The sequence below is a fragment of the Leopardus geoffroyi genome, chromosome C1 (genome assembly GCF_018350155.1).
Source record: "Leopardus geoffroyi isolate Oge1 chromosome C1, O.geoffroyi_Oge1_pat1.0, whole genome shotgun sequence".
In the NCBI taxonomy this organism is placed as follows: Eukaryota; Metazoa; Chordata; class Mammalia; order Carnivora; family Felidae; genus Leopardus; species Leopardus geoffroyi.
In genome coordinates this window covers 85408517-85428430 of record NC_059328.1, presented here as the reverse complement: position 1 = coordinate 85428430, position 19914 = coordinate 85408517, and the positions used below count along the sequence as shown (strand labels likewise).

The 19914-nt window shown below is 38.7% G+C and overlaps 1 protein-coding gene across 1 annotated transcript in view; it reads right to left on the bottom strand.

The window, feature by feature from the left end:
- Positions 1–19914, bottom strand: part of MFSD14A (major facilitator superfamily domain containing 14A) — a 43669-nt gene that overhangs the window by 6418 nt on the left and 17337 nt on the right. The window contains exons 3-8 of the mRNA XM_045478406.1: positions 13688–13750; positions 12806–12933; positions 10690–10804; positions 6432–6650; positions 6044–6157; positions 5222–5293 (exon numbers count right to left, since the gene is read on the bottom strand). Of these exons, the coding sequence (XP_045334362.1) occupies positions 5222–5293; positions 6044–6157; positions 6432–6650; positions 10690–10804; positions 12806–12933; positions 13688–13750 (711 nt within the window). The remainder of the gene's footprint in view (positions 1–5221; positions 5294–6043; positions 6158–6431; positions 6651–10689; positions 10805–12805; positions 12934–13687; positions 13751–19914) is intronic.

The window sequence follows — 19914 nt, the reverse complement described above, 5'->3', positions numbered from 1 at the left end:
AAGTTTCAAATTCTTTAAATGGATACAACCATTTAAGAGTTTACTCAGATTTAATTACAGATAAGCCAGTGGAAAGCTAATGAAGATTCTTAACCGACTGAGCCACTCAGGCACGCCGCTAATGAAGATTCTTGTTAAGATTCTTGAACAATTAAGACTCCTAGCTTTTTTCTCTCAGATTTTCCCTTAAATCAAGTGAGTATACCACCAGGTTTCATAAGGCACAGAACCTTACTGGATTACATTCTTCAACAACCACAATCACAAAAGGGAACTCACCCAGAGTAAGCAGTTAGCAAAGAAAAACTTCCTGTTTATAGGACACTCTAACTGGGAACACGGATTTTCTCCCCCAGGGCAGGAACTTTCCTTAAATATCTGAATCTTTGTATCCCTAGCACCTATTGTAAGTTCTTAGTGTTGATGGGAAGTATGTGTGATTTTTAGATACATCACAATATTCTCAATAATGATGGAATAAATTGCTTAGTATATATAGTGTGCTAGACAAGAAAAATTATTTGGTGTCCCTTAATTTAGTAGAACTCATTTTGTCCCAAAGGTTAAATAACTTATGACTTAACCAAGATGTACACAGCTAGCTAACAGTTAACTGACACGAGTTTGGGTCAGTTTACCAAATATTTGCCAAGTTCCTACTATATCCCATTGCTATTCTAGGTCTAAGGGCACTGACCCAAGGGTCAGAGAATAGGTCACAGCACTGGTCAGCAAACAGAATACCTTGTCTTGGAGAGAAGATGGACATAGGCACACTGTTTAACAAGAGAATTCCAGGTTGTAGCTGCTGTGAAAAAAATAAAATGGGAATTGTGTGACAGAGGGGCTACTTTAACCATGATGGACAGGGAAGGACCTTCTCAGGTGACAGCTGAATGAGGAGGTAGAGGAGGGGGTGGTTATGTGAATATCTCAGAGAACAGAGCGCTCTAAGCAGGGACAGCAAGTGCAAAGGCCCTGAACTGGAGTGTATTCAACAACATGGAGAATGGGGCAAAATGAGGTCACTTTGAGTCTAGGGTTATTCTGGTTGCAATGGAAAGTAAATTTTAAGCAAAAAAGAGGATTAAAACTTCACAAGAATTTCTTTGCCAAGTGAATAAACTGTAGGGAGACAATTATGGAAGCTGAGAGACTAGTAATGGAGATGGTGAGTAATGGCCACTAGTAATGGAGATGATGAGAAAAGCTCCAAAATTCAGAATGTATTTTGGAGATAGAGGTAACAGGAGATACCATCTGATGGACTGGATGTGTGGTAAGGAGAAAGAAGGACAAGCATCAACAAGAATGACACCAAGGTTTGTGGCCCTGACAACCAGGAGTGTGGTCATGCCTGTAAATGAGATGAGCAGCACGAAGGGGAAGGAATCCAGATTTTAGTTCTGGTTATGTCTGGTTTGAGATGCCCAGCAGATGTGTCAAGCAGGAACTCAGGGGCTGGGGTGGAGGTAGAAATGTGGGAGTCACCAGCATATAGAGGACTAGATGAGAGCACTCACGTAAACGTTTAATTAGTGCAAGCATTATGAACTCACGCCTCCTTACGCCAAAGAAGTGATAAGGCCTAAAAGCCCCAAAGGGGATAGACAGCAACTGTTTGGCTCCCAATGGGAAGTGGGTCTGTCCATGTTTACAGACCTTATTGTTTTGGGGGAGAAGCTACATACCCATATTTTCACATAACCTCCCAATTTTCACTCATTCATTATTTTAATGTTTATTTTTGAGAGAGAGCGAGCAAGTGGTGGAGGGGTAGAGAGAGGAGACAGAGGATCTGAGGCAGGCTCTGTGCTGACAGCAGAGAGCCTGATGTGGGTATGGGGCTTAAACTCACGAACTGCAAGATCAGGACCTGAGCCAAAGTCAGACACTTAACCAACTGAGCCACCTAGGCACCTCTAACCTCCTAATTTTGAAATGCTTCCTACTAATTTTTAAAGTTTTTATTTATTTATTTTTAAAATACTTTATTTTCTTTAGTAATCTGTATACTCAACATATGGCTCAAACCCACAACCCTGAAATCAAGAGTTGCATGCTCTACTGACTCAGCCAGCCAAGTGCTCCTTTAAAGTTTTTAAAACACCAGGGCGCCTGGGTGGCTTAGTCGGTTAAGCATCCAACTCTTGATTTTGGCTTAGGTCATGATCTCATGGTTCATGAGTTCAAACCCATGTCGGGCTCTGTGCTGACAGCGCAGAACCTGCTTGAGATTCTCCTTCTCCCTCTGCCCCTCTCCTGCTTGCACTCTTTCTCAAAAGTAAATTAAAAAATAAAAATAAAAATAAAGTTTTTAAAACACCATGAAAAAAACCAATGTCCTCTAATTTAGCACTTACTTGGGTGCAGGCACAGTACAGGGTGCTACAAAACCCAAGATGAATGTGATATACTCCTAACCTCACAGTCTACTCGGAGCTCTGCTACTATAGAGACTCACAATCTTGGTACCAAGGCAAAAATAATCAGAAATAAACAGGTAAAAGCTAGTGTATTCTATACGGTGATAGATATGCCCTAGTTAATACGGGAGCTCAGAGAAGGGATACTTAGGCGGAAGAATGGGAGGCAGAAAGGCCAGCAGGAGCAAAAGCACAGGGGCAAGCAGTACAACAGAACAAAGGGGAAGCTGTGAGCTCTGTGCTGCTACAGAGGAGGCTCAAAGACACAGATCTTCCACTGGCTTCAGAGTTCAACAGTAAATGAGTTATTCTCAATGTATACTTGACATAAATGAGAATGCAAGATAATTCTTCTACCTTTGGGGTTATATATTATACTTAACATTTTAGTTCATATAATGACACAGCAATGTAATTATCAGTATTTCTATGTATGCCACATACTTCCTCTCACCGGTTTTTGAAGTCCAACTGATTTTCTGACTTTATTTTTAAATGTGAAAATTCATCTCAAAAATTGTATTTCTATGTAGGCCTCGAAAGCTAAATGGTCATTTAAGTACCATATTCCTTGTGGATCGCGTACATAATGTCTGCTGTACCATCAACGCTGGATGGACGGTGCCTCATTTCTTCCCAGACTCAAGGCACTATGAGTGCTCTAAATACAAACCCAACCACGTGCCTCCTGTATTCACATGTCTGCCCCTCTGGATTCTCAGCTCTTAGAGACTGTTTTCCACCTTGTGTCCTTTGTGCCAGGTGCCACCTACTGACTAGAGGGAAAATTTCCTCTGAAGCACCCTCACATCACTCAAGCGTTCCGCAGGGTTACTGCCTGAATTTATTAGGCACCTGCAGCTTCCATGACCAGTTACATATGAAATGAAACTTCCTAACACTTTATAGCTATAAATCTCTTAAATGTCAGAGTAAATGTTAGCTAGTTCTCTTCATCTAAATCTTCAACAAAATATTAACAATCTCACCAATGTAAGAAAAAGAGAAGACATCATGAGCAGGTAAGATTTATCCCAGGATAAAAGACTGGTTTAACATTGGAGAATTCATCAAGCTCTACTCTGTTTGTACAGTTTCCTTGGTGTTATGCTTCAGAGGGGTGTTTTTTCAAAAGTTATTTATGCATACAGGCGACAATATATTTTCCTCCAAAGCTCAAGTGCACTTTTCTGATAGCCAGGATGGAATGCAACATTACTTCTGATCAAGGAGCTTCAAGATAAAATGGAAATTAGAAATAGTACTAATACTGCCATGTGTACGCATGTGTGGGTCTTGGGGATATTACAGAATTTAAATTTAAATTTGACGTTTATCACTAGACCTACCAAAAAATTCATAAATGATGAGATCTGCAGAAGGAATCCTACACCTAAGAGATGGTGAAACATACTAGAATCCTATTAAATGGACTCTGCCTTTCATTTTGAGAACAGAATAAAACAAAGCTGTAATCTAGAAGACTGGATTTAAGGTGGGAGAGAATGTTAGATCATCTCAGAGTCTAGAAAAAACAAAGCCAAATAGGAAGAAATGTTTGGGGCTTTTTCACAGAAAGAAGGACTGACAGAAAATTCTGGCCACTGGAGCACAGTACTTGATTATGGAACAGACACAGTTTCGAGGCAAAGGTGAAACATCTCCTAAGGAGATCCAAATTCCTGGGCTGATTAGTATCTTATTCATCAGACAACCACTGGCTACCAACTGGGTTTCCAAGACAAATAGTTCGTGCCATTCCTCTGCTCAAAACCCTCTAATGGCTTCCTATCTTCCTGTCACATCTTAGGACAACCTGTGAGGCCCCAGATGATCTGCTCCCTCTCCACCTTTCAGATTCCATTTCTTAAAGGTCTCTCCTTTGCTCACTGTGTGAGAGCCGTACTTGGCTCCTGGCTGTTTCTTACACATGCCAGGTACAGTCTGTCCTGAGAGTTTTATTTCTGTTCCTGCTGCTTAGAATCCTCTTCTTCCAGATATTCCCATGGCTTGTTCTCCATTCTTTTGTGTTTCTGCTCAAATGTCACCTTGTGTCAGCAGGGCCTTCCCAACCCTTCCAAATAAAATTAACACCCAGCCCCCAGTCAATCTCTAGATCCCCAGTACCATTTTTCTTTACAGTTTTCATTACACCTGATATGTTTACATCGACATATTTATTAGTTTTCTCTCTTATCCCACAAGAATGCAAACTCTACAACGGCAGGGATTTAATTAAGTTCACTGGTATATCCCCGGTGTGCAACACATGGTAGGTATGCAATAAATATTTAAGGATTAATATAAAATATTCTACTTTGGGGCACCTGAGTGGCTCAATCGGTTGGGCATCTGATGTAGGCTCAGGCCATGATCTCACGGCTCAAGAGTTCAAGCCCCACGTTGGGCTCTGCGCTGACAGCTCAGAGCCTGGAGCCTGCTTCAGATTCTGTGTCTCCCTCTCTCTCTGCCCCTCCCCTGCCTGCACTCTTTCTCTCTCCCTCAAAAATAAACATCAAAAAACAAATTCAAAGAAAATATTTGACTTTATGCAGGTAAGCAGTGTAAATCAAACTATTTTTCTGGTTTAGACATATGTTGATTAATATATGTGTCAGTCCCCAAAATCTGATCAAGACTAACTACACTTAACAAAACAGGAGTTTCTGAACCTACAAATCTCAGATTCCTGACACTGGTGACTCCATCAAGAAAGTGTCACCTGAGTATCACATAAGGCCCATGTGGATGCTCAACCAGGAGTAACTATCTCATCACTCTAAAAAGAAACTCACCTGTGCAATAATGGAAAGAATGCCAAGGACTGCTATAAATGCTGCAACACTTTCTGGTGAAAACTTCATTATCTAGAAGGTTTCCAGAAAAACCAACATTAATTAGTAAAAAAGCACAAGAAACACCATACTATTTGTACATTAACATCAAATGGGCACCAAACTACTTGAACATTAACATCAGAAAAAGAAAATACAACTCATTTATAACCAAAGAATTCTTCAGAAGAAGAATCTGGCTTTCAATGGGAACCCAATCCTAACTGTTAACATACTAAAAACAAAAGCTACTTAATTTAGATTAGGTAAATCTAAGTCCCTTGATCTAGACTTAGATTTAATAAATTGGAGACAGCTATCAAGCACTCTGAGTCCGTTTTACAAATAAATATCGTGCTGTTTTGTGCTTTTTACAGGTCTTAAAAAAGGCTTGACCATGCTTGGTAAGATTAGTGTTAAGGAGCAAAAACTAACACTCTCATTATGGCTAGCTGCTTTGCTAATCCATGCTCTAAATCACAAAGAGACTGGAGTAAGTGAATGGATTTCAAGCTTCCCATCATGTCTATAAGCAACACATAAACTCAAGCCACATACATCGACAGGATAATCATATCTTTCTGCATAAACCACAAGTCTTAAGAGATATGCATAAGGATCATAAACCACACTACACAGGAGGAGTTCTAGTGAGCCATTATTTACAAAATAGGACTCATTTAAACAGTCCCTTCTATTATAGTGCTCTCAAGATTAAATATTTCTGTTATTAAGGCACTAAACGATGGAAGAAAAGTCCACTTTGGCAGAATAGGATTTTACCTGTCTGAGGTATAAAAAGAAGCTGGAATATTGGCCTGCCTCCGGTAGGTAGGAGAGAAACACCGTAATGCAGATTAGCAGCACTATGGAATCTTGGCCCACTTTTTTTAAGGACTAGAATTAGAAAAAGACAGATATAAGGTTTTATATCCAAACACTGACCTGCTCTTAAAAATATGCAGTGTTATCTTCTGGCAGTGTACATACAGACACTCAGCTAGCTTTTAAAAACGTATTTCATCTTCCCCAAACTATTCCAGAAAGTATTTAAAACATTTTTAAAAATCTGTCAAGATGTTTTCCCCAAAGAAACATCCACAACAAAATATCAATATTGCACTGAATCATACATTCCCTTTTTTGCCAAAGGAAAAAACAAACTTTTTACCGCAAAGGGGTCAGCCTGTTCCCAGGAAATGGGTGCTCCCCACGATGCTGGCCGCATCTTCTCAGGCAACGACTCTGGCACAGCAACAAGGATAAAACAAATATCTAGCAACGCTATTGCTGTGGCCAGGACCACCACCAAGCTGTCCCCGTATACTCGTCCAAGGTAAGCTCCGATTGCAGGGCTGGTTACCAGACTTGCGGCAAATGTTGCTGACACCTGTGACAAGTAAAGGTCGAGAGGAAGAGATGAGTCAGTACAGCCTGACTCTACCTCAGCACCACATAGCTCAGATTTCCGTCAGTCCTCCCGTTGCACCCTCCCTCTCCTGCCTCTGCCATTTGTCTTATACTCTCTTCTTTTGCAGGAAGAGAAAAGAATTAGATTTTTTAAGTATTAGATTCTTGGGGCATCTGGGTAGCTCAGTGGATTAAGTGTCGGTCTTCAGCTCAGGTCATGATCTCATGGTTCATGAGTTCGAGCCCCGCACTGGGCACTGTGCTGACAGCTCATAGCCTAGAGCCTGCTTTGGATTCTGTGTCTCCCTCTCTCTCTGCCCCACCCCCACTCACGCGCTCTCTCTCAAAAAACAAATAAACATTAAAAAAAAAAAAAAGAATTAGACTCTTAACTAAAAAAAATACGTAATGGCCTGAAAGAAGTCTAAAAAACAATGCTCTGAAGAAATCCACTGTCACTATGACTTTTTTCCCCAATATTAAAATGAAATGTATGTTTACCTTGATGCATATTTAAGACTGGCTGAAATAAAGCTTAAAGACTTTGACATTTATCTTCTCATCAGAGAGAGTGTTAAGCGCTAGTATAAAACTGAACTTGGCTATCTCTTTAGGTGGTGGAGTTAGGAAGGATGGGATCACAGGTCCTTGGCATTTAGTTCATCACTAACCATGTCTAAAACTCTGAGGAAGTCCAGACACCTCTAGTGAAGATGCAGATTAAAGAGGACACAGGTGAAAAATTTAATTCTGGGGCGCCTGGGTGGCTCAGTCAGTTAAGTGTCCAACTCTTGATTTCAGCTTAAGTCATGACCTCATAGTTCATGAGTTCGAGCCCTGTCTCTGTGTCCACAACGGGCTCCACGCTGCCAGCTTAGGATTCTCGCTTTCCCTCTCTGCCCCTCCTGCATGCACATGTGTTCTTTCTCAAAATAAGTAAATAAACTTTAAAAAGCAAAGAGTAACTTATTCTCAGACATGTCTGGCCTATTAGACAAAATGGCCTGCACATCAGCAGATGTGACAGCAAGTAACACCTGACAGAGACTACACTCTGTAGAGGATAATTAGTGACCAATGTTGTAGTGCAGGAGTTTCTGCTCCCCACCCTGTGTTTTATTCTGTTTCTAGGCCATTTTTGATTTTTGATGGAGGATCTAACTTCATAGGAGTGCTTATTTTTAGCTGTTTATTAAAAACTGCTCAAAAGAAGCAATTTGATTTCCAAAGGTCAATTATTTGACAAGTACATAACATTCTAGTAACTTTAAATATCTAGCTATCGGCCCAAGTATCCATCAGCTGATGAATGAACAAAATGTAGTATATTCCATACAACGGAACACTATACCAAAGTGGAACTCCTGATAAATGTATCAACATGGATAAACCTCAAAAGATTATGCTAAGTGTAGACCCAAAAGACTACGTGTTGTATCATTTCAGTTATGTGAAATTTCTAGTCAAAGCAAAACTAAAAACGTAGAATGATTGGTGGTTTGTTGCCTGAGGTGAGGGGTGGAGACAGATGACAGACGGGCTGTGGGCTGATGGAAATGTTCTAAAACTGGACAGTGGAGGTATTTTGTTATGGCAGCTCTAGCAAATTAAATACAGTGGGCTGTAGGAACTTGGGTATGAGCATGGTTCTGGAGCTTAAGTGGACAAAGGAGCAATGGCTTTCGCTGCAACGGTCATTGAGATATCGTATTCACAGAGACCATGTATTCGAAGCAGTGAGAAAAGGTCCAATTAAAGTGTAGGTGTTTCATGTCATTTCCCTTCTCCTCCATTCTCCTCACCTAGTGGCCTTACTTTTCTGGTTAGACAGAGGACCACAAAGAACACTTTCCCCGCTGTTAGCTGCATCTGTATTATTTTTACAAGAATTACCTGTCATTTGCTAGAATATGCCTTTAATATATAAAGCCTCCAGATTGAATATTAATTTCAAGGATCTGGCTATGACCAAAAAAAAAAAAAAAACCTTTAACAAAAACCACCTGGATTGTGGTCATGGTTGCACAACTGTATAAATTTACTAAAATTCATTGAATTATACACATAAAATGGATGGATTTTATGGTATGTAAATTATAACTCAATAAAACTATTTAAAAATTTTGGGGGTACCTGGGTGGTTCATTGGTTAAGCGTCTGACTCTGGGTTTTGGCTCAGGTCATGAGCTCACAGTTTATAAATCCGAGCACCATGTCAGGCCTTGCATGAGAGTGCAAGGCCTGCTTGGGATTCTCTCTCTCCCTCTCTCTTTGCCCCTCCCCTGCTCTCTCTCAAAATAAATAAACATATAAAAAAAAAATTCCTGGCCATTGTCAACTTTGTATCATTTAATGTTCTAAGTTTACAACTGAAATCATTAGTTATTTTTTAAGTTTCTCGCTATAGGTATTTCTCCTCAAAACTTCCAAATTCCATGATTCCTTGTTATATAGTGTCCTTTGAATCAAGAAAACAGTCTCTTATAAAACAAAGATTCAGCCTGACATAATATTCAGCCCTTATTTATCAAAAGATGCTTGTTCTGGGCTCCTGGGTGGCTCAGTCAGTTAAGCATCTGACTCTTGATTTCAGCTCAGGTCACAATCTCAGGGTTCGTGGGATGGAGCTCCATGTCAGGCTCTGGGCTGACAGCACAGAGGCTGCTTGGGATTCTCTCTTCCTCTCTTTCTGCCCCTCCCTGCTTGCAAGCACATGCACGTTCTCTCTCTCAAAAATAAATAAATGAACATTAAAAAAAAAAAAAAAAAGATGCTTGTCCTTTATTTGTTGAAATTCATCACTGTCCTACTTCTGGATATCTAATAATGATCTGTATACTATCATGCCCGTGTAAACTATTTTCTTCTTAGATTTGACAGACAGCAGACTACACTACCACTGAATAATTCATTTCCCAAAACAAAATTCAGAGGTCGGCAAACTGCCACCTATGGGTCAAATCCAGCTAAGAATGGTTCTTACATTTTTGAAGAGATACACACAAAAACAAATATGAAAGAAACTGTGTGTAGCCCACAAAGTCACAGAAAAGTTTTGCTGATACCTGACCTAGATATTAGCCTATTACATTTTAGAGTAGCCATTAAATATTAGTAATGTTTTAAACTCATGATAGTAAATAATTTATTTTCAGTATTCTTTCAAAAAGAGCTTCTATAAGGTAAAAATATTCTATAATTTTAAGTCTGGCATATATGACTAATACTGAAAGTATCAAAACTTACAAGGCTTTGTATTGAAAAAAACTTAAAAAAAATTTTTTTTTAATATTTATTTATTTTTGCAAAAGAGTGAGTGAGAGAATCCCAAGCAGGCCCCTGCTGTCAGCACAGAACCCAATGTAGGGTTTGAACTCATGAACCATGAGCTCATGACGTAAGCCATCCAAGAGTTGGATGTTTAACTGACTGACCCACCCAGGCACCCCTGAAAATAACTTTTAATATAAGCCATCCATTAATGTAATGGATGGTTTTATTATGAAATGTATTTTATGCAAAAAAATAAATTTTGTAATGCAAAGGCTTGCACTCTTTGTAATATGAAATAATTAATGGAGTATTACTCGGCAATCGAAAAGAATGAAATCTTGCCATTCACAACTATGTGGATGGAACTGGAGGGTATTATACTAAGCAAAATTAGAGAAAGATAAAAATCATACGACTTCACTCATATGAGGACTTTAAGAGAAAAAAACAGATGAACATAAGGCAAGGGAAACAAAAATAATATAAAAACAGGGAGGGGAACAAAACAGAAGAGACTCATAAATATGGAGAACAAACTGAGGGTTACTGGAGGGGGTGTGGGAGGGGGGATGGGCTAAATGGGTAAGGGGCACTAAGGAATCTACTCCTGAAATCATTGTTGCACTATATGCTAACTAATTTAGATGTGAATTTTAAGAAATAAAAAATAAAATCTCAAAAAAACCCAAAAAAGAAATAATTAAACAAAGTGTTTTCCTGCAGCTACAAAGAATAAACAAACATACCAGTCCATATGCCATACTTCTTTCATGTTCTTGGGTTATATCTGCTACATATGCAAATACCACGGAGAAAGTTACTGCAAAAACCCCAGAAACAGAGATAACAGCGAAGTACCACCTAGGATGTAAAGACAATTGACAAAAAACAGATTAACATTACCTTAACCTTCCTTTATTTCTGTAAGTGAGTTACAGTAACAGCTTATTTCAGGCAACGGCTTAAGTCATCTATAAATCATAAGCCATCGATATAATGAAAACAGCATTAGAAGTGGCCTTTCAAAAATAATTCAGCTACTAAGCGGGAACACTTAAAATATATTTAGGTCAATATTTCACCCAAGTAGTGTACTGTTAAATGGCTTTGTTGTTGTTTCTACTAAAAACAGCAACAAACTAAAGTCTATTATAATTCATCCACTAGTACTTCCCACCACAGCACTACACAAAAAACAAAATTCAGTAAATAAAATGGAGGAATGTTACTCTCTATTTATTTTATGCCATATATATAGAAACTAGATGTTATTCTATAAGCTATCTTTAGCTTTTAAAATGTTGGAAAAACAAAAAATCAGTCTTTACATAGAAGAAACCTGTATGTCAGTTCACAAATGAAACTGAGAATAATTACTATAAAGAGTGAACAAAAACTATTAAAAAAATTTTTTTTTAATGTTTTATTTATTTTTGAGACAGGGAGAGAGACAGAACATGAGTGGGGAAGGGGCAGAGTCAGAGTGAGACACAGAATCTGAAGCAGGCTCCAGGCTCTGAGCTGTCTGCACAGAGCCTGACGCGGGGCTCGAACCTACGTTCCATGAGATCATGACCTGAGCTGAAGTTGGACGCTTAACTGACTGAGCCACCCAGGTGCCCCAAAAACTATTTTAAAAAGAGCATATTACAGGAGCATTTGGGTGGCTCAGTTGGTAAGTGTTCAACTCTTGATTTCAGCTCAGGTCATGATCTCATGGTTCATGAGTTTGAGCCCCAGGTCAGGCTCCACACTGACAGCACAGAGGCTGCTTGGGATTCTCTCACCAACCCCCTCTCTCCCCCACTCCTCCTTGAGCATGCGCACAGGCATTCTTTCTCTCTCTCTAAAATAAATAAAACTTAAATAAATAAAAAGCAAATTGCATTTGGTATTTATGATTTCAAAATAACTGGCCAGGAGTAAGAAATTTCTATTGTCATGCTGAATGTTTTAAAAATTATGTGTAATCATAATGAACTTTCAGAATACTCTACTAGGGCTTTACTGCTTACTAAATTTTTTCTAATACACTGATTTCCACAGCAAATTTTCTGTCCGTCCTCTGGACTCCTTTAGTAAGATTTCATTTTTGTGACTAGCATTCATCCGGAGTTTGGCCTTTAGAATTTTAGCTAACTAACCTACAATAGGAAGAAATGTAGGATTCTATCTATGATGTAGGATTAACTAACATTAATACGCAGTGGAGTAGAACATAAGAGAATTAATACCTCTACAACTACACTGAGCTCTATTATCTCAGGAAAATCATTCTCATTGTGAGCTTCCCTCCCTTCCTCCTCAGTGAAAATATCCTGATTTTAATTAACGTGGTCATGAGCCCAGCATCTTGTAACAAGGAGCATATGCTTGAAATGTGACCAAAGGGATGTAAGCAGAGGTTGGGTGGGAATTCTGTAGTTTCCATATAGTAAGGCGTTGTGCTCTTCTAGCCACTCCCTCGTTTGCTGCCTGAAGTGTGAAACAAGCTGACGCTCAGGCAGCCACCTTGGAATGAGAATGGCAGCGCATTCAACTCCTAACTTCTTTTATATGGAGAAAGAAATAAGTTTCCTTGATATTAAAACAACTATTATTTTGAGCTGTGAAATCCAAAAAAAGGTTAGCCAATAGTCTACACACTTCCTACAGTAGCATCCAGTTCCATAACCTTTAGGAGCTACTGCTTAGCCACTATATTTTTAAGGGCCCTCTATTGTGCTGAAGAATAAACATGTTGGAAGAATAAAATTAAAACCTACATAGGTAAGATGGCGAAAAAGTGAAAGAAATAAAGGAATATTTAGAAAACAATGAACAGAATGATGTTTAACTGCTATAATCTGATTATGTACATACCATGGGCTGATCTTCATTAAAGGAATTGGGGCACACGTGAAAAATACTGTTAGCAGCAAGAAGGATTTCCGGCCCCAAACATCAGAAAGAGCACCAATAAGTGGGGCACTGAGGAATGACAACAAACCCTAAAGAAAGTAAATGAAAATATGTATACTATGTATATCAATGACCAAAAAGAAATCATTCTACTATCCTAGAAGAGATTTTTTAAAGTTTATCTCTAACATAAATATAAGTATCACTAAACTAGATAGCTTATTTTTCCTCTATATATAATTTAAAACTTCCCGAAGATTATCTAGAATCACCTGAAGGGCTGTGGTTGCATATTAATATGAAATGCTCTAATGAATTCTCAGTCACAATAATTTGACACTGGCAATTCTAGGAAGGTATGTTAACTGTTTTTATATCCACAGGCTAATTATCTGTTTATAAACCTTGTTGATGAAATGGAATCAAGAATAAAGACTATAGAATACTCAAGACATTACCATACAGTTTTATACTTATTTATGCATTTTTCAAATAATTCTTTTCTCTTCAATCTATATTCTTGTTGCTGGTTTATAAAAGCATTCTAGGATAAAAATGCCAACACATAAAATACAGAGGTCTGTAATGATGTGATTTATCATTATACAGAGTTGGCTATATTTGAGTCAAATCATATTTAAAACCCAGTTCATGTAAACAATGAATAAGTAAGTAAATAAATAAAACCCAGTTCATTTTAAAAGTGTTAAGTAATCCCTCAAGATACACTCAAAATTGTAAAAATTAACAGTGAATTGGTCCATTAAGTAACAATAATATATGGGCAGAATTATACATACGAAAGTGTATGTGTGTATGTGTGCATTATATCACTGACCCTACCTTTACTCCTTGAATTAAGCCATTCATCAGAAATGTATGTTTAGGAAAGGTTTCATGTAATACCTAAAGAAAAAACCAAAATACCACATTTCAGTCTCAGCAAAACTTACACATTTACATTTTAAAACATCCCTTCATATAATTTTATCTCTTATAAATTTTTGGATTTGTAGGACACTACGCATATGAGTAAATACTAATAGTACCAAACATTTATTTGGCATTTACTATGTCACAAGGCACTAAATTGGGCACTGTACATGTATTAATTCCTTTTATTCCTCATAATGACCCTGCAAGAAAACTGATACAAACAGATGTTAAATGTCTTATACATGATTACATAGTTAGTATGTGGCAAAACTGAAATTGAACACAGGAAGTCAGGCTTGAAAGTCCATGCTTTTAATCACGATGTGGTGTCTTCACTGTTTGCCACATATAACTGACTGACAACTCCTTTACAGACAGGTATATTATTTAAGATAGGGAACAGGGCAATTTTAATTGCCAAAAAATGAATCTAGAAAGATACCATAAAGTAAGAAAAAGAAATCCAACCTATGAAAATGTATAACAAGTTATTCTATTCTTTCTAAGACCTAGCCTCAAAACCACATGGCATCGATTTGTTCAATGGGCAGCAAGTGAGCCACTGGGAAGCCACTGGTTGAAAAAGCAACTGAAGGTAAAAGTTACAAAAAAATGAGAAAGAGTAGCTATCATTTTTACAGCCTATGTGTCAGAGTCTTTCTATATACTTTTCATTCTAACAACATTATGGATTAGATAAAATACCACTTTACACATGAGGCGACTGAGTTCTTGCCTAAATTAAAAGCCAGTGCTTCCTTGGGGCACCTGGGTAGCTTAGTCAGTTAAGCGGCTGACTTAGCTCACATCATGATCCCACGGTTCGTGGATTTGAGCCCCGTGTCAGGCTCTGTGCTGACAGCTCAGAGCCTGAAGCCTGCTTCAGATTCTGTGTCTCCCTCTCTCTCTGTCCCTCCCTGCTCGCACTCTGTCTCTGTCTCAAAACTAAATAAACATTAAAAAAAAAAAAGAAAAAAGCCAGTGCTTCCTCCATTATATCATCCTATTTCTCAATAAAAACAAGAGAGAATGGCAACATGGGAAAAAGAAAGTTGGGAAATCTCTACAGGAAGAAAAACTATGCCAAGTGCACTTTCTGACATCTTTTAAGAAAAACCTTTAGAAGAATTACAATGTTCCCTTTTCTTCAGTTACTCTTCTGCCAAAAACTGGAAATCTAACAAAAATTAACTTATATGTAAAAACAAACAAAATTAGAAATGTTTAGTCAAAGAAAATCATTAACATGGGAAAAATCACGTGTTTATGATATTCATATATTTTGTCTGTATTTTTTGAGGATTATTTCTATCTCATTTATTTAATTAAAAAAAATTTTTTTTTTTCAACGTTTATTTTTATTTTTGGGACAGAGAGAGACAGAGCATGAATGGGAGAGGGGCAGAGAGAGAGGGAGACACAGAATCGGAAACAGGCTCCAGGCTCTGAGCCATCAGCCCAGAGCCTGACGCGGGGCTCGAACTCACGGACCGCGAGATCGTGACCTGGCTGAAGTCGGACGCTCAACCGACTGCGCCACCCAGGCGCCCCTCATTTATTTAATTTTTAGAGAGAGAGAGAGTGAGTGGGGAGAGGGGCAGAGGGAAAAAGATTCTTAAGCAGGCTCCGTGCACAGCGTGGAGCCCGGCATGGGGCTTGGTTCCATGACCCTGGGATCATGACCTGAGCCAAAGTCAAGAGTCAGACGCTCAACTGACTGAGCTACCAAGGCGTCTCTCTATATTTTATATTACCTATATTATATATTTTCTCAACTGAAGGCAATTTTGAGCTCCAGGGATCAGATGCCAATGTCTGAATACATTTTTGATAGTCAAAACTTGGTTGTGGGGGAGCTATATTTAAGAGGTAGAGATCAGTGGTGCTGCTAAACACCCTACAACACACAGATCAGCCCCCCACAACAAATAATCAGCCCAAAATGTCAAAGTGCTGAGGCTGAGAAACCCTGTTTTTACTTATAATAATGACCCATGGATCTAAAGAGCAGGTTTGCAAACTTTCTGTAAAGAACCAGACAGCAAATATCTGTGTAGGCTATAAGTCTGTCACCAGTATTCAACTCAGCAAAAACAACCACAGACTATATGTAAATGAATGGATATGGCTGTGTCCCAAATAAAACATTATTTGAGAAAAACACGCTACTGGGGCGCCTGGGTGGCTCAGTTGGTTAAGCATCCAACACTTGGTTTCGGCTCAGGTCATGGTATCTCACGGTTTTTGAGTTTGAGCCCTGAATCGAGCTCTGTGCTGACAGGATGAATCCTACTTGGGATGCTGTCTCTCTCCCTCTCTCTCTCTGCCCCTCCCCTGCTTGTGTGCTTGCTCTCTCTCTCTCTCTCAAAATAAATAAGTGGGCTTAAAAAAAAAAGAAAAAAGAAAAACAGGCTACTAACAAGATTTATAAGATTTGCTCTGGCCATAGTTTGCCAGTTCTTGCTTAAGACTGAAACTCCTTAAAGGGTATCCTGAAACCTTTTGCAACAGATCAAATCTAGTTTTCTTCCAATAATTACTAAGAGCTGGGGCGCCTGGATAGCTCGGCTGGTGTAGCGTCTGACTCTTGATACTAACTCAGGTCATGATCTCACAGTTTGTGGATTCAAACCCTACATCGGGCTCTGTGCTGAAAGTGCATAGCCTGCTTGGGATTCTCTCCCTCCCTCCCTCTCTCTGTCCTGCCCCCACATGCGTGCTCATGGCACAAGCAAGTGTGTGTGCTCTCTCAAAATAAATAAAAATTTTTAAAAAGTAAGTACTAAGGGCCAAATCTTTCTAGGGACAAAAAAATGTGTGTCACAAAGAATAAAGGGCATAATGAATATGTACAAGATGCTTTATAATATGCTAGACCTTACTGCTGATGATTCACTTTGCCAAGCCACCTTCTATTCCAATCAATCTAGTCTCTTCACTGTTTTCAATATTCCCGGGCTTTCCAATATTCACACTTTTTTTAAAAATTTTTTTTTTTCAACGTTTATTTATTTTTGGGACAGAGAGAGACAGAGCATGAATGGGGGAGGGGCAGAGAGAGAGGGAGACACAGAATCGGAAACAGGCTCCAGGCTCTGAGCCATCAGCCCAGAGCCTGACGCGGGGCTCGAACTCACGGACCGTGAGATCGTGACCTGGCTGAAGTCGGACGCTTAACCGACTGCGCCACCCAGGCGCCCCTCCAATATTCACACTTTTATAAGTGACATCCTCTTGCTTTTGAATGTTTGCTCCCCTTATCTTCTCTATCTAAATCAATCCCCAAACCTTCCAAATTGCTCCTCTGCTACCAAACTTTCCTGTACAAAGCAATCAATTTCTCCTTTAGGGCCCAAAATAAGTGATTACAGCACTCATAACAGTCACATAGGGTTTGTGAAATTTCTTTTATCACATACTAAGTTACTTAGCTCTAATATTTTTCAGTTTTTTAAAATATATATTTCCTTTCAACTGTATTTCAGACTTAAGGGCAGGTACTATATCCATTATACCTTGCATTTAGTATATCTTTATCTTGATTAGTGACTCACAAAGTACCTTCATGTAGTAACTGTTCACTAAATGTTCATAATTATCTGATAATACTGCTTTCAAAGTGATTTAATAACACAGAACAATTATGCAATTTAGTTAATGTTACAAAATAAAAACCTTCACAACCCCCCCCCCAAAAAAGTATAGTTAAATTAAGATAAACATCCCTGTTTAATTTTTTTAATTTGAGAGAGAAAGAGAGAGGGAGGGGCAGAGAGAGAGGTAGGGAGAGAATCCCAAGCAGGGTTCACACTGTCAGTGCAGACCCTGACTCAGGGCTCGAACTCACAAATGGTGAGATCATGACCCGATCTGAAATCAAGAGTCGGACACTGAACCAACCGAGCCATCCAGGCACCCCAATCCCTGTTTGATTTTTTTTTTTAATATTTATTTTTGGGAGAGTGCAAGTGGGAGGAGGGGCAGAGAGGTGAACAGAGGATGTGAAGCGGGCTCTATGCCGACAGGCTGATGGCCGTGAGCCTGATGTGAGGCTTGAACTCACGAAACCCAAGATCATTACCTGAGCCGAAGTCGGATGCTCAACTGACTAAGCCACCTGGGTGACCCCGTTTGATTTTTAAACAAAATTTTAACATGTAAAGATTCTGATCTGAGGCTCTTTTAGACCCAGACTTAGAGCTGAACAGGAAAAGGTGTAACATTTCCCAAGAAATTTTACAAATCTTGTAATTTATGGAATTAAAAATTTTTTGAGAGTAAATAGTCCTTAAAATATTAATGCCTTAGGACTGTCTCTATAGCAAAGGCTACTAGGCCATTTACATAGAAGAGATGCTGTGTATCTGAGTGTATGGTCTTAATCCATAACACAGACTGTGCATCTAAGCAGCCTAGACCATCAAACACTGGCCTAGTATTTTCAGAACCACAGGTCAAAAAAGTAACCCACTTCTAGGCATTATAGATCCTAAACTTACTGTTATTAATCATCACTGACTGAATATCCACTACCCCTTAAAAAGTATTTGGCAGTGTAAAATTCTTCTTTCTGGTTAATGTAAATCCCCTTGGAGGAGACTTTACCATCCTCTCCTGGGCAGGCCCTCCACACAGCTTTTGTTCTTTCACTGTGTTCTAGGAGAATACAAGGTTCTAGAAGTTCTTTGAGTTTAAAACTTAAAGACAACTGAAACCACATGAAATTAAAAAAATCTTTAACTTCACATTAATTTTGAAAACTAAAGAATTTATTAAAATTCAAAACATAATCCTGTTTATTATCATTAAATATGCCTTACCATTGGTTCTCTGTTCAATGAATCAATTCAAAGATCTTTGAAATTTAAACTGTTGAAACTTTATAATTTTTGAGAACTATGTATGGAAAGAAAGATACTGACTTAACATATAAATAAACTGAATTATACTTCATCCTCATTCTTCCTTTTATACGTTAAGAGCTGTGACCCTCTAAGAGGCACCATTTATAATCAGTTTCAAAGCACGTAAGACATAAAATGTTTAAAGATTAACTGATTTTTAGAAAGAGGGCGAAGTGCTATGACTCGGTGCCTTCTTGTACCTCGCCACGCACCCCTGCCGCCCGCTACACCAACAAGGGGGTTGGGAGTAAGGGAGTACAGGAGTCCAAAACAAAGAAGACTGCCAACAAAGTCAACAACAAAAATTTGTAAGCAAAAAGCCTCAAAATGAGCAAAACCTTTTCAGGCCTGTACTGAGTTAATATACTGGTTCTTAATTAGTAATATATACTAGATATAGGAGAATCACTTCTAAAAAATACACGTCTGAGCCTCACTCTTGAAAATTCAGATTTCAGCAGGACAGGTTATAATAAGGCCCAGGTATTTTGAAAAAACTCTCCAAATATCACGGATATTCACTTCTAGTAAAAAATCACTGACTAACAGCACATTTTTAACTGCTGAAAATGTTCATCTCTGGTTGGCTAATTTGTCTTAATGGTGAAAGTGAAGTTCATACTGAAGCCAAGCTCTCTTATCCAATGCCTGAAGGCCAAAGTACCTGAAAGCACCTGGAATATAACAAATCTCAGCATTCAGATACAATCTAATGTCTACAACTCAATCCTTGTTTTGCCTAGTTCTGTCCCACACCATCCTCACAAGGATTTCCCTATCACACGAGAAAAATATAGAACACAAAAACTGAAATTATTTAAATCATGCATATATTATAGATGAGAAAAGAATTAGAAAAATAAAACTCTAAGCCTAATATTCATTAAACTTGATAGTTTTCTTTCCTGAGGACACTTGACTTTAAAAATATTAATGAAGTAAAAACTGAAAAAGGTAAAGGATTAGGATTCTCATTTCGCCATTTAAAAATTCAGATATAGGGGCGCCTGGGTGGCGCAGTTGGTTGAGCGTCCGACTTCAGCCAGGTCACGATCTCGCGGTCTGTGAGTTCGAGCCCCGCGTCAGGCTCTGGGCTGATGGCTCAGAGCCTGGAGCCTGTTTCCGATTCTGTGTCTCCCTCTCTCTCTGCCCCTCCCCCGTTCATGCTCTGTCTCTCTCTGTCCCAAAAAAAATAAAATAAACGTTGAAAAAAAATAAAAAAACAAAACA